Raw genomic sequence first — 15508 nt, forward strand, 5'->3', positions numbered from 1 at the left:
ATACTGACATATTTATGGTTGTCTGCTAAATGCCATCCCTTCATTAAATTCTTAATGAATGCTAAGCATCAGTCTGAGAATTTGAGCCTTGGGACACACTACTATGAACCCTCTTCCATGCTTTCATTAACCTATTTTTTTTTAAATAACTATTGCTTTAACAATTTTATCTAGACTTTCTTTAAACCAATCTCAGTTTTCATTTTATTATCGTTACCCTACATGACTCAGTTAACCCCAAAGATCCTTGATCTAAATATCTTCTGAGGAAGGTTTACATAAACATTTCACATGAAAACCATGTGTGCTTTTATCCACCTTTAAACTAGTTCACTTAGTTAACTCCTTCTCTTCAGCTTTTTCACTAAATGCCATTCCTGAGAACAGTTTCTAAAAACTAGATCTAAAAGTCTTTCACCTCCTGAGTTTTCACCAACAAAAGGGTTCTGCACAGCCTGTCGTGGTATCTGCCACATCTGTGCCACTGGAAAAATAAAAGTTCAAATCCTTTCACTGACACCTATGCAATTAGTTTGCAGATAAAGTTTGTACAGCTGTTCATGTGACTGAAACTTGGTCATTAATCTTGTTGCCTTATAGGGAGTCATTAACTTTTTTTACTTAGGTTTACATAACAGTAGTAAAGTAAATAAAAAAGCCACTCAGCTCAGGAAAAATCCTGACTCAATATGGTCGGCAAAAACACAGGAAATGCACTAGTTACACTGCAACATGTACCTGGAAATCCTTTCCCAACAAATGCTGACTTTTTAATGGTATATATTGCGGGAATTTATATGTTAAGTTATTTTTTCAGTGGTTGAAAATGTCTCAGGATCAGTAAAGTCTGCCAGCTATGAAGATCTTGGCCCAGCAACCCCTAAGCACTCTCAGCATCACTAAGCCATTTACCAATTGCTTCTCAGTGGATAGGCAGCATCCTTTTTCCTTCAAGAATAAGAATAGGGGAGGCAGAAGCAAATAAATCAGAGAAAGCTTGTCAAAATGTACTCTGTTCAAGCAGCATGCGTTGTGCCACGTCCCACTGCCCTCATGAGACAAATAATGCATTTTTTTTCTGCTTTGGTGCAGGAACACAGACACAGAACTTCCGTGCTTCCCTGAACTGCAAACTTGGAAACCGTTTTCCTCTGTGGTTTTGTTGATACATATTCTCCTCTGGCAGGGACTAGCAAAAGCCTGCCGCTTCTCCTAGCGAGCATTTGGCAATTCCAGCAGGGAATCTATTTTGTTGCTCCCGTGGTTTAACACATGCGTGGGAGTCTTCTCCGACTGAACCGTTCTGACCTACAAAGCTGTATTTCACGAGAGCTTCAAGTTTTCTTTTCAGCAATATCAAGCTGTGCAATCGCTTGCTATCTCAATATCTACCAAACACAGGGATTAAGCTGTTGAAATTGAGAAATATGATGTTGTTTCCAAGGAGAAATGGAGGTTTAATTCTGCTTTTTTTGTGTGTGTAAATTTGACCAATATTTACATTTTAGGGCACCTGCAAACCTGACTTCCCTTGTACTTCCAGGTAGTCCTCATTTAGCTTTTTCTTTCTACATCTATCTAAAAGTTTCAAGTTTATCTTCTCTTCTGACTTCAGCCCCTGCTGCTGTCATCTTTGCCTTTTAACCTTCAGGTTGGACGATGCAGTTCACTCTACACGAGACTACTTTTAAAGCCACTCAGATGCCTTGAGCTAGTGCATAATGCAACAACCTTTCTGTTTAATGGATCGGGTCAGTCTGTTCCTGTTACATGCACTACACTAGCTTCCCATCTGCTTTGCATTCACCCTGCCTTCATACCTTTAGTCATCTACATTTGAGGCTTGCTACCTTGGGTACATTTCCCACTCTATGCATTCACTGAAGGTTGAAATCTACTGAAAAAAAAAAATCGCAGAGCGCTATTTCAGTACTTTCAGAGCTGAACAAAGGGCATTTGCCTTATGCAAAGCTGTGGGTTTCCCAGCTTGCAGGGACCTTGCAGAACCCAGAGCAAAATCTTTGCTGTGATATGCATAACACAACCTGAAATCCCCAGGGAGGAATCTGGCAAAGTGGGATGTGAATACTGCTGAACACTTCCTCCTACAAAGGCACGCAGCCAAGAGCTGCACCTTCCATCACCAGGACTGAAAGTGGCATACCAGCAAAACAAATACAGAAATCTCAGCTCTGAATTTCTCTTCTTCCTATTCATTTCTTGGCCACTCATTATAAATGTAAACTGTAAAATTTAAGTTTCTGGACATGATGCAGTAAGATGACATGGCATTTATACTGTAGAAAAGAAACTGCATACTGGCAGCCACAACTGAACCATGGAGTGATGTAAGAGTTAAGCAGTGAGAACGACCAGGACTCATCACTCAAGCAAGCTCCCTGCCCTTCTTCATCTGCAATGCCAACTTCCCCAGGAGTGCAGCAAAGGGAACAGCCCTGATCCAGCCCAGCTCTCACCCATCAGCTGCCGCTCTCATCCCAGAGGCTGGGGAGCAGCGCTCAAGGCTACAGCTGTCCTCCACAGATGTGGATCTCATCACATCAGGCACCAAAATAATTTAATTTCAAAAAGCACCACAGACAGGTGATGGATTCCTTTTTCTCTAGATATTGGCTAGTTTCAGAAATGGAAATTTTTCCATTAGTTTCAATAATATTATATAGGAACTAGTACTTGACTTGCATAGCATTTGTTCTGCAGAGTTTTTCTGTCTAGGGAAGGAAGCTTAAACTGAGTTTTCTAAAGTACTCTAAGTTTTAGTCAAAGCCTTGAGATCCTGACAAAACTGATAAGACCACCTCCAGTTCTACCATAATACCTCGTAACCTCCCAGCTCAGGGTCCTTTACTATCCCAGTCTCCTTTTCCTCCAGTCATCATCTTATTATTCAGGACTGAAAGAATGTTGCTTCTGGCATCCTTCTTCAATAGCAATAGGGAATATCGCTAGATTTGCTACAATGTTGTAGGACAGGATGCATTTTTATCTGTGTATCACACACAAATGGGATTTTCATAATGAAAATACAAGATCAGCTTCTTACATCCACTAGATGATTTCCAGCTAGTGATGTTTGTGTACAATGACTCATTCTTAATACTGTTCATTTTAACTAAAACTAGTCCTTTTCTCACTTTTTTCTTTCCTTAAAACAATACAGTACAGTATAGCATTCAGCATAGTTTCTACTTTCACCTTGTTTCCTTCTCTCCTTTTTCTTGCAGTGTATGCAACAATCAAGAGAATTTTAAATGTATCTTTCTAAAAATATTTTTTTTTAAATTAAGGAGAAACATTGAAAATATTTAGTAGAATAAGCAATATGATAATGTGAAAAAGTTTTAAATATATAATATTATAAAATTTTAAACTTATTTGAAAGTATCAATATGTATTAACTATGGGATTACACAGAAAGAATAATACAAAGCATGTTTGAATGAAATATCCTCACTTTCTACTGGTTTGTTTAGTTACTGACACTACCATTTACTGAACTTAGGGTTTTCTTTATTGCCTATTCAGTATTTGTTGTGCTTTAATGGCATTTCCTCTGGCTGAAACAAGGACATTCTACAGTATATTCCAAAATACAATTAGAAACAAACTGTTTCTTCAAGAAAACAAAAATTTTAAATTGACATAATGAAATAATACTGTAGTTCAACTGTTTCCAGATAAAATGATAAGAAATTCAGTATTAAGAAACATTTTTCCAGGATTCCTGTAGTTAAAAAGGTTTTAAGTGACTGCAGGAACATCTCCACATTTCTTTTAAATGAGTACTTACAAAGTGTATGGAAACTGAAATAACTGTTACTTAACTGTAACTTATTAAGCCATAGGACTAGGCACAAAATATTATGGTTGTCACTGGTTTCAGTGGGCTATTTTATTGGATTAACTTGAAGTGTTTGTACATACCAGACTATCCATCTTCCGGACATATTTAAGGGTTATCATATAATCATTCGGGAGATTTCCAACCTACAGTAAACAGATAATAAAAGTGTTATTACTGACTACACAAGTAAGACTTAATTTCCATCACTATATTAAAAAAAAAAAAACAACCAAAAACAAACCCTACCAAATATTCAACCCAAATTTTCAGTAATGAACCAGGTGCAAAAGCTCACATACTCAGTTTCCTGTGGAACTGCTACTGACTCTTATTTGCTCAGAAGTGAAGCCTCTTTCCACACATCTGTAACATCCCCAGATCCAATCTGATCACGGCCAATGCTACCACTTCCCAGCAGCACTAAATTCTCCTCACTGATGTGGTGAGGAGAAGTGATCTGAGGTTATTCATTACTGCAGAAACTCCACTGCATTTTCATCTTTTAATGACATGTCTTGAAGTGTTGACAATTTCTATGTAACCCCAACCACTCCAAACAGTAGAGGACTCAGTAGTCTCTAAACCTTTTTCCCTTCAGATAATTTCCAGGTTCAGTAAGCATCTGAAGCTAAATAAATACTTGCTTGCCTTGCCCTTAGTTATGTACCAGGTTAGAGAAACAACTGAGCACAACTTTAACTTACTAGTGATGGGCAATATAATTATATCATAGCAGTGTCCTGGGGCAAAGGAGAGCTTCCACACACGTAAGGGGAGTGCACCTTTGCCCACGTGGGTGAGTAGGGGTGTGCAGAGGCAAGGACAAAGAGTAGGAAGGATTCTCCCTGAATTTCACAATGCAATTTGCCACAGATGGGATCCAACAGTACCATGAGATGTAGTTTAGGATCTAGGGAATGTGCTGAGTGGGGAGATGAAGGAGACACTGCCACGATCCAGTCTCTCGAGGTACTTTTTTCAAAAGGTTTACCAACACTATAATGCTTAGTGGTATAGTAAATTATTTTCTTTTGTACCAGTGAAAGACTCAATTGATATTTCTCATCCTGATTTGGAATCCATTTAGTCAAAAAGACAATAAGCACATACATAATTCCTTTGGTGAACCAGAATCTACACTTTGTTTAGCAAAGCATTTCTACTTCTTTGGGTTAAAGATCATTTCGTTATGTCTGCTTTTGATTCTGCTGCTATAGCAACTACCACAGGGATTTTTTTTTTTTCTGTGCAGATTTTGGGTAGTATTTTGCTTGACACAACAGAATGTTTTATTTGTTAATTAAAATTTAGTTTCAATTACAAATTTAAAAAGCAATTTCAAAATGTTATGGTTCTAGAAATGATCAAGGACAATACTTAAGCACAATCAGTCACTATTGAATTCCAAACTTTTTTTTTTTTATTTACAACGTGGGCTGAGTCACAATCTTTCAGTTCAATGACATCTAGCTTTCTCCTAAAGCTCAAAAAACCCAAATTTTATACAAATGATCCTCGTAAATTCCTTTCCATAGATCAATTTTCTTTTCTCTTTTTTATTTTTATACCTATACATTCCCAAAGCAGCAATTACAGAAGTGCCACTAAAATTCTCTATATCAATTCCTATTTACATAGCATTTTGGGGAGTTGATTCAAGATACTGTAAATACTGAAAAATATTACAATAAATTTGTTCTTTCTTTAGAGCATCTAATTTATTCTAAATCCTCATCCACACTTTTGGTATATTCTTCCTTCCTCTAAAAACATTCTGACATCATGGTACATTAACAAGTAATCCACTTTTTTTTCCAGCTTCCTTTGCGTGCCTAGAGAGGTAGGATTAGCAGCACTTCAAGCAGCAAATATAGTGAAGATGCTACTGTATGTGCAAAGTTTCCTGTACTCACTCTAGAGGGATTCAACACTTAGCAATGTCAGCGAAAGCACTGTTCCTTAAGAAAGGTCACTGGAAGATTAAATTTGTTCCAAATCAATGAACATTACAAGATTTGATATGCATTATGTATACAATCTACTTTATTGGCATCAGAGCCTGTCAAGCACTTCTCATGCACAGTCAAAAAAAAAAAAGAAAAAAAAATCTAACTGTCCAAGAGCTCTTATAGCTTCCCAAAAGAAGTCAGAGAATACAGCTCAGCCTCAAGTATTTTACTCCTTGACAGACTGTGAATCAGAAAAGATATTTTCGAATTTACTACTAGAAATGATGATCACTGCAGGGCTAGTGTCAAACAAAATATATGCCCTGCCTCAAGACAAAACAACTTAAGTTTTATTGATTAAACTCCACATGCCAGATGCTCTGCTGATGGTAAATGATAGAGCTCAGTCAAAGCGAGGGAGTATATTTGTGTCCCAGTTGGACTTCCCAACTTACACACTGAAAACAGAGTAGAGCCCCTGATGTAAGAGCAGAGGATATGTTTGTACTAAATCTGTGCATTTTGTATTTTCTTGCTTTCCTGAAACAAATCTTGACATTTCATTGAAGACTAACCCCCAAGACTATGATCCGAAACCACGTACTTTATTTTCAACTGGACTCAACTCCGTAAGTACAGTGATAAATTTGGGGGCAACAAAACACCTGCCTGCATGACTTACCTTGGTTTGGATAAAAGTAACACTTTGATGATTATAGAGAGTGTCAACTGATAATCTTGGAAAGTAATGTATAGAACTAAAAGAATCATACATTGCAATTAAAATGCCACAAAGTTGCTCTAATTGAGTGCATGTGTGTGGTTTTAGAAATCCTGTCAGGCTCTGAGAAGAGGTGAAGGGCAGGCAATCTAGACTTATGTCTTTAAATCCATATAAAACTAACATTAAGGGCTATATTCCCAGTTGTAACAAAATCTAAAACTGGGCAATGTAAGATTCCTTTTGACATACAGAGATCTGAATATTTAATACAGCACTGTTAACATTGCATAACCCAAATATACTTTGAAAATATGCTCATGGTCACATAGATGGGGAGATGAAAAAGGGATGTTGTAAAAGCTATGTGGTTTCCAGAAGCCACTCTTTCATCACAACAGCAGAACAGAAGAGAGATCACCTATCTCTGTAGTTAAGTACTTGAAATGAGGGATACTGCTCTTGGAAATTCCCTTTATTGTAACTGTTCTGAACACTTTAAGGAGACAAGCATAGATATAATTTTTCTTTTGTAACACAGTAAAATAAGTCCTTAAAGTAAAAATTAACATTTACCATTGTCAGTGATTTCTTTTTTACTGAGGCACATGATGGGAAGACCACACTTTCCTTTTGGCTATCATTTCTACCTCCTATTTGTCTCTTCTTCAATCCACTTTCCTATTTTTTAACGCCTCTGCATCTCCCTTCTTTGCATCCTTGGCTTTTCTTTTCCTGCAGGAGCTTCCACTTTCTGCCCATAATCTCTGCAATATACTCTCTCATCTTCTAATGAAGCAGTTAATAAAATCCTCATCATTTTGCTTAAGACAGCATGCTAACGACTTCCGTTCACACTTCTCACAGCCATAGTGGCAGATTACTTGCAGGATAACAACACTGGATCATTTTTTATAACCCCTTCACTCAGGAGAGTTAGATCCATTTAAAAATAAATATCAAATGTTGCAGAGAGTGCAAAGTACACATTTACAGCAAAGATACAATGTGAAGGCAAAGTGTTTGAAATAGCATGTCTGGAACATTCAACCTGGTCAGTACATGCTGACTACTGTTTGGGCTTCCAACATTCAAAAGAAAAAAATTGCTTTAGAGAAGTAGATCACGGAAGAAGAGGTGAATATGTTAGATTTAACTGATGAAACCAAAATACGTAGGTACATTCTATACATACTGCACAGCTCACTGAAAATTCTACTTATATGTAGATTTGATGTTCATATTTAACAAACATATATACAACAGATTCCTCATTCTTATGCAAAATCATAGTCATAACTACAGCAATGCAGCTTTACGCTGACTTACTGTGCTGAAAAGAACAATGGGGACAGGCTTTATTGACAGGAGCTGCAATTACAGTTTCATAATACAGAACATTTGTTCATCAAGTAATGTGTTTCCCTCCAGACATCTTCATTAAAAAAGAAGCACAAGTTCAAGTGATTAGTAATGCAGGATGAATATTCTCCAAATATTTTTGCTCTCCATAGGTATGAAATTATGCTCTTTTAAAGTTGTCACTATTAAAAAACAAAACAAAACAAAAAAGACTGTTCAATTGTTCTTTGCTTCTTAGAATTATTTTACTTAGGATATATTCTTAACATGACAAAATTACATTATAAAGATTTGAATTTATTTAATCTTACAGAAAATATAAGTCATTTTTGTATGAACAGATATCAGTCTCGTTTGGTCTTAGGTTGATCAATGCTCAGAAACCTTACTGTATTGAATCTACTCTTTCTTTCCAATCCTAGCTTCTAGTATGATTCTAGTATGATGCTAGTGAAAACCCAGATTAACACAATGAAAACAAGTTACACCATACATCTGTCCTCAATTTATTACACAACACAAAGTTGATTAGGCAAATGACCCACATTTTAAGGCACTGCACAGCATGCCTTATTTATTCCTCCAATAGCTTAAGCTTAGTAGATATCCCTGGTCTATAGTCACAGAACACATTATGTCGGGGGTATGTTCTTTTTATATTCCTAGAATACAACACAGTCAAGCAGAACACAGCTGCAGCCATGCTCAGGGTTTTCTACCAGTGGTACAGGAGCTTTATATTCCTTTTATTTGGAACAAGAAGCTCAGAACCAAATAAATGAAGAATAAGTTGGATCAAGCTACAGGCAAAATAATTTGGTAGGGAATTATGGCACTGTTTTGCTAGCTCTAGGTGAACTGCAGTAGAGGTAGGGAAGAACAGAGTAGGAAAAAGAAAGACTAACATGGATTTATGCTGAAAAAAAATTTAGTATGAGATATGAAGAGGATGAGAATCTGCCTGGAGTTCATCAAGGAGCATCCTTCCCGCAACCATGAACAACATAACAGATACCATAGAAATAATGAGAAGAAACTAGAACAAGAGGGCAAACTCAGCATGTGTGAAGATAAGCAGTATTAATAGTTAGTGCCTTTAAAGACAAAATCAAGAAGCTTACTGTTTATAATGAAAAAAAAAAGAGGAACAGCTTGAACGAAATAAGTAGAAGATATAGGGTCAGAGTAGCAAATTAATAGATAGAAGGGCAAAATTATAGAAGCTGAAGCCAGAAAAAGACTTTTCAGTAGACTGGATTTTTATCCACCAAGAATTTGGAAGAATTTTGTATGGACAGAGAGCTACAAAAACATATTTTCCTGTTACAGCAGGAAAACAATGGAGGTTTTAAAAGTGAACATAGAATCATAAAATACTTTGGGTTGGAAGGGACCTTCAAAGGTCATCTAGTCCTACCTCCCTGCAAGGAGCAGGGACATCCCCGACTAGATCACGCTGCTTAGAGCCTCATCCAACCTGGCCTTGAATGTTTCCAGGGATTGGGCATCTACCACCTCTCTGGGAAATCTGTTCCAGTGTTTCAACACCCTCGTTGTAAAAAAAAAAAAAAAAAACCCACCCAAAAAACAAACAAAAAACAAAAACAAAACCAAAAAAAGTATTCCTCATCTCCAGTCTAAATCTACCTCCTTCTATTTTAAAATCATTACCCCTTATCCTCTCACAACAGGCCCCGCTAAAGAGTTTCTCCCTGTCTTTCTTAAAAGCTCCCTTTTTTAAGTACTGGAAGACCTAAGGTCACCCCAGAGCCTTCTCTTCTCCAGGATGAACAGCCCCAGCTCTCTCAGCCTGTCCTCACAGGAGAGGTGCTCAAGCCCTCTGATCATCTTCGTGGTCCTCCTCTGGACCTTCTCCAACAGGTCCATGTCCTCCTTTTTCTGGGGGCTCCAGAACTGGACACAGTACTCCAGGTGGGGTCTCATGAGAGCAGAGTAGAGGGGGAGAATCACCTCCCTCGACCTGCTGGCCATGCTTCTTTTGATGGAGCCCAGGATGTGGTTGGCTTTCTGGGCTGCAAGCACACATTACCAATTCATGTTGAGCTTCTTGCCCACCAGTACCCCCAAGTCCTTCTCCTCAGGGCTGCTCTCAATCCATTCTCCACTCAGCCTGTATTTGTGCTTGAGATTGCCCTGACCCATCTGCAGGACCTTGCACTTGGCCTGGTTGAGCTTCATGAAGTTTACACAGGCCCAGCCCTCAAGCCTGTCAAACTCCCTCTGGATGACATCCCTCCCCTCCATTGTGTTGACTGCACCACACAGCTTGGTGTTGTTGGCAACCTTGCTGAGGGTGCACTAAATCCCACTGTCCATGTTGCCTACAAAGATGTTAAACAGAAGAAGAACATATAAGGGTCTGAAGTGGCAAGAGCCAAAATGGACACCTTTGCTACAGACCTGAATGGCTGGGGAGTGAGCAGAAGGCAGCCCATGTAGGACTAACATTTTGGAGAAATTAAGACAGGAGTATGGCCTCAGCGGAGGATTCCAGCCATACTGAACCTAAGCTGATGTCTGAGCATTTATGGTAAGACAGGAGGAAGAGAGGCCAATATCCTAAGCTCAATGATAGAACTTGTGCACTACTGCTGAATGGCAATTTTATTACCTACAGATGTGGGACTATACTCACAACTGTGCACAAAAGGATTTAAAGAACATGCAACTGTGGTCACGAATAAAACCTTTAGAAACAACTGTCATACCACTCTGAGCAGCTGTACACATAACATTAGATTCTGTGAAATCATTGGCACCAGAATTTGTTCTGTGTGAAGGGGGAGGACATTTATTAAAGACACTACGTCCTACTGGCACAAACTCTCTTTGATCAGTGGAGAAATAAGACTTTCAAAGGTCAATATGATCAACAAAGAACCCAGTCACCCATAGATGTTATGTCTAATTTTGAAGACGTAAGTTCATCAGAATACCATTCCTTAATTCAATAAGTATATTTTCTTTCAAAAAGCAGAAGTGGTACAAAAACATTTCTAGTCATCTGTAAGAGCTGTAAGGTCTCCTGAATTATGTTTTTAAGCAATAGGATGTTGGAGTCCATATTAAATGTACCAAGGATATACTCCATATAGCATTAAAAAAATAGTACTTCTTAGCAAAGTAATATGATCAGTCAGTATTCTTTGTGAATTTCTCTCTTCACACTGTCAGCTAATGATATTTTGTTTTCTAAGTACTTTAAACTTTATTATATACATTTTAAAAATTTATTCTCAATGTCAAGTTGTGACGGTGTAGCATTTCAGAAGAGAATGACCAACTTGCAATATAGTCAGTTAAGTGAAATCAAGAGTTCTTACACTAAATGTAAGATACTAAACTTATTTCTGTGTTATTGTTTCAGTTCTCAAATGGCTTGATAGAAATTATTTCTGCATGAAAAGTCTATGCGAATATTAACACAGACAGACAAAACAGGGATACAAACTTTCCTCAAAACATTCTCAGATGCACACCTCAAAACAGAGAGAACCCAGGTTCTGGGATTTGTATTTTCTGTGTAATTATTGTTTCTCCAGCCCAAAATATCTTTGAATTTGCTAGTTAACTTCACCCAAATTTTGCATTTGATGGAAAAACCTGAAAGGTATGGGTGTGAGTCAGGAGGTCTGTACAGCATCCTCACTGAGTAGGGGCCAGAGTAGCTCAGCCTTGTCCTACTCTGCTCAGGCTTGGCAGCAGCAGATGTGCAAGAGCAAGCTGGATAGCTGGCAGAGGTTTTCTTCCAGACAAGCAGCACATACACCAGAACAGTTACAACACAAAGCCCTTCCTGCCCAGCCAGCAGCCCAGGCAAAGTGGGATATAAATCTGACAGGAGCTCAAAATATTGATCAGGTAGGTATCGTGCCTATGGAGCACGGGAGGGAACTAGCAACCATGCTGCATGTGGAGAACTAAGAGAATGTGGAGGAGGGTGGGGGTATGGAAACACAGTGCCACAGGGATACGTGCAAGAACTGCAGCTGCTGGACTAGTCTGAAGGAATATGTAGGAACATGATACAGAAAGTCACAGTCAAATTAAAGACTAACCTAATTTTTATGGTTTCAGGTTTCTTTCACAATTTATCTCAAAAGCAAAGTGTGATTGCACAAGCTGCATGCAAATTTTTCTAACCCATATTTATATATTCTTGAAGTTTAAATTGTACTAAAAGGAAAGTTAGAGTGTTCTGAGGACAATATAATTGACAAAAAAAAATTAATGCGTGGTTTTGTTAGTGAGGGGGGGCCTAAGGTGGTAGCTTCTGTAGGAAGCTGCTAAAAGTCGCTCCCCTTTGTTCAGTGGACTCGGCCGGGCCTAGGGCGGACCTGCTGCTGGCCAAGGCCGAGCCGATTGGTAGCAGAATGTTCCGTGATAACGCCTCTGCGATAACGTATTTAAGAAGGGGAAAACAGAAAAAAAAGAGAGGAGAGAAGATGTGAAGAAGCTGAGTGGGAGCAGAGGCGCAGAGGGGGAGGCGCAGGCCTCATGGGCCTTGCAGGCCTCACCCTCTGGCCTCTTGCCAGGCAGCCGACTGGGCCCAACTCGGTCCAGCCCGGCTGCAAGAAGTGGAGAGGAGATGAGAAGTGAGTAAGATGTAAAAAGATCCTGAGAGACATCTACCAGCCTGTTGTGAGGAACGGCTGCAGACGCCAAGGTCAGTGAAGAAGGAGGGGGAGGAGTAATGCGGCTCCTGGCCAAGATTCCCCTGTAGCCTGTGGTGATGACCATGGTGGAGCAGGTTGTCCCCCTGCAGCCCATGGGGGTCCACGGAGGAGCAGAGATCCACTTGGAGCCCGTGAAGGACCCCGTACCGGGGGAGGTGGATGCCTGAAGGCAGCTGTGGCCCGTGGAGGGCCCGCTGGGACAGCTGTTCTAGAGGGACTGCACCCGTGGAAGAGATGACCCACGCCGGAGCAGTTCCACGAAGGACTGTGGCCTGTGGGAGGGACCCCACAATGCAGGGGAGGAGGGGAGGAATGTGAGGAGTTCTTCCCCCGACCACGAAGCAGCGGCATAAAACAACGTATGATGAACTGACTGCAACCCCCATTCCTTCTTCCCCCCCTGTGCCGCTTAGGGGAGGGGGGGAAAGGTAGTAGAGATAATGTTAAGCTTGGGAAGAGGGAGGGGTGGATGGAGGTTATCTTGTTCTCTGTCTCATTATCCTGCTATTTGTAGTAATAAATGAATAGTTTTCCCCAAGTCGAGTCTGTTTTGCCCGTGACGGTAACTTTAAGGATTTCTCCGTGTCCTTATCTCAAACCTTGAGCCGTTTTTGTTATATTTTCTCTCCCTGTTCTCTCGGAGGGTGGGGGGAGTGAGAGAGAGACTGCGTAGTCTGGTCCTGATCGGGGCTGAGCTACAACACCCTGTATCACACAATTTCACCAGCAGTCACCGGAGTTCTGTTGTTCTGTCATGCTTTCCACAGGTTTAAATCAAAGCTTAATACTCTTAAGAGATGAAATATTATCGTGAGTAAACATGCCAGTACTTCAGAATTCTGCCTAAAGGGACTAATGAGAAGCACTAAGCATTTGAGTAGGACTATAGAGCATCTCCAGAGATTTACACTATGTATCAACGTATATAACAATGCCCAAAGAAAACAAGTTAACAACACTGCACTGACAGTAAATGCAATGGACTCTAAATTAAGTGTTTGATAATATCAGTGCTGGTATTGCAACCATTTTTCCATAACGAAGCCATAATTTTCAGTTTAAGTCAGTATGTAGATGAAGGTATGCTTGGTAGATGTTCAGTATATATTATTTCTTAGAAACTTTGGTGATAAATCCTGCACCACTGCAAGCAAGCATAATCACTGACTTCAGTGGAGCTAAATACCAATTGACTTTACATAAGGAGATGCAGTTTTTCAGGTTAACGCAATGTTCAAAGAAGTAACAGTTAAAAGATACTTCAATTAATTCAGTTCTTATACAAAGCTGTGAGTCCTTCAGACTTCAGCTTCTATGTTCAGCAAGTAGAGAGAATCATGGAACGAGTGTAGCCAACTCACATCTGAAGACTGTAAGAGATGTTCAATTGTTATTGTCCTGATTGCTACAACGATGTCTAATATCATACCACTTTTATATACGGCACAAGTTTCTCATGCTCTTCTGTCTCATGAGGGTTGTAGAACACTGGAACAGGTTGCCCAGAGAAGTGGTGGAAGCCCCATCCCTGGAAACATTCAAGGCAAGGTTGGATGGGGCCCTGAGCAACCTGATCTAGTCAGGGATGTCCCTGCTCCTTGCAGGGAGGTTGGACTAGATGACCTTTGAAGGTCCCTTCCAACCCTAACCATTCTATGATTCTATGATCTCAATTGCGTTTGCCACTAGTCAGCTCCACACAACTCAATAACACAAAGACTATAATCTTTCATCTGCATGGGAAGCAATCTTATCCCAGACAACATTTGTGGAAATCAAGACTTTTGACAATTTTTATGGAAGTTTGGAGGGACGAAAACATATGTACACACACTTCAACTTAGTCAAGAAGGTAATCTCTTCAATGAACTCTGAAACTATTCTCCAGTCTCTGCAATAAGGGTTCTGATCAAGTGACAGACGTTGATGGATTTTTTTTTTATAATACAGGTTTGCCAGCTTTACTTAAAAATTTAAGTACCATTAGCCATTGATTACTATTAAACATAAAGAATAATTTAAAACAAAAGCTACTTACCAGTTTTGCAATGTCATTCACATCATCTGTCACTGGATTCCCGCAGGAACTCTGGGCTTTGACAAGAGGATTAAGTAGGAGTAGTTGAAGACAAAAGCAAGTGATAATCCAAGTCTATTTAGTGAAAAAAAACAAACAAACAAAAAAAAAAAAGAAACAAGAAATCCCAAGTAAGCAATCTCCAAATGTGAAGTAATGATACTGTAGCAATGTTTTTCGGACACAAAGTCTAGATGCCACAATACTCTTCACCTTTCATAAGCATATATGCTCATATCACTATAGTATAATCTTCGTGGCAGGGATCCACAGAAATGCACTTAATTGATCATTTCTGGAAGCAAGTACCCTCAGAGTAATAATGGAAAACCTGATATTGAGCCATCAGATTACTTGCACAGAATCCTGCTTAGAGGAGTTTCTGCAAAGTTTACAGATACGAAAGAAGAGAAAGAGAAACTTTGCAATATTCTTCATCACCAACATAAAGCTAATTAAATACTTATCATTCACCTGGTAAGGTATTTGATAAAGCTGTCCCTCTAATGTGATAATGGATGATAACAAAACAATACCAGAGCACAGTAAGATAACAGGAGAAAGTTCATAGTCACAGCCATTACATTTGGGTACTCAAACTGCAAGCAAAACCACAACTGGACTCTGCCCAAACACGGAGATCTCAAGCAGCAATACAATACGTTTTCTCTAAGTGACGTGCCCTGGCCTCTCAGGAGTGGCAGCTTGGCTTTGGCACTACGTGTCCTCCTAAATCTTACTGGGAATAGCAATGCAATGTACTCAACACAGGCTTGTGAGCCCCAGCCAGAAAAGCACCAGATAACTAGCTGTGATGCACCTGGGTGTCTCCTTGGC

General features: G+C 39.5%; 1 protein-coding gene across 3 annotated transcripts in view; it reads right to left on the reverse strand.

Annotated features, from left to right (window-relative positions):
- Positions 1 to 15508, reverse strand: part of KITLG (KIT ligand) — a 56086-nt gene that overhangs the window by 15081 nt on the left and 25497 nt on the right. For all 3 annotated transcript variants that reach the window (XM_086750098.1, XM_086750089.1, XM_086750084.1), the window contains exons 2-3: positions 14633 to 14746; positions 3946 to 4008 (exon numbers count right to left, since the gene is read on the reverse strand). In XM_086750098.1, the coding sequence (XP_086606224.1) occupies positions 3946 to 4008; positions 14633 to 14746 (177 nt within the window). The remainder of the gene's footprint in view (positions 1 to 3945; positions 4009 to 14632; positions 14747 to 15508) is intronic.

Source organism: Chlamydotis macqueenii, chromosome 1 (assembly GCF_036417535.1).
Source record: "Chlamydotis macqueenii isolate bChlMac1 chromosome 1, bChlMac1.mat, whole genome shotgun sequence".
Taxonomy (NCBI): domain Eukaryota; kingdom Metazoa; phylum Chordata; class Aves; order Otidiformes; family Otididae; genus Chlamydotis; species Chlamydotis macqueenii.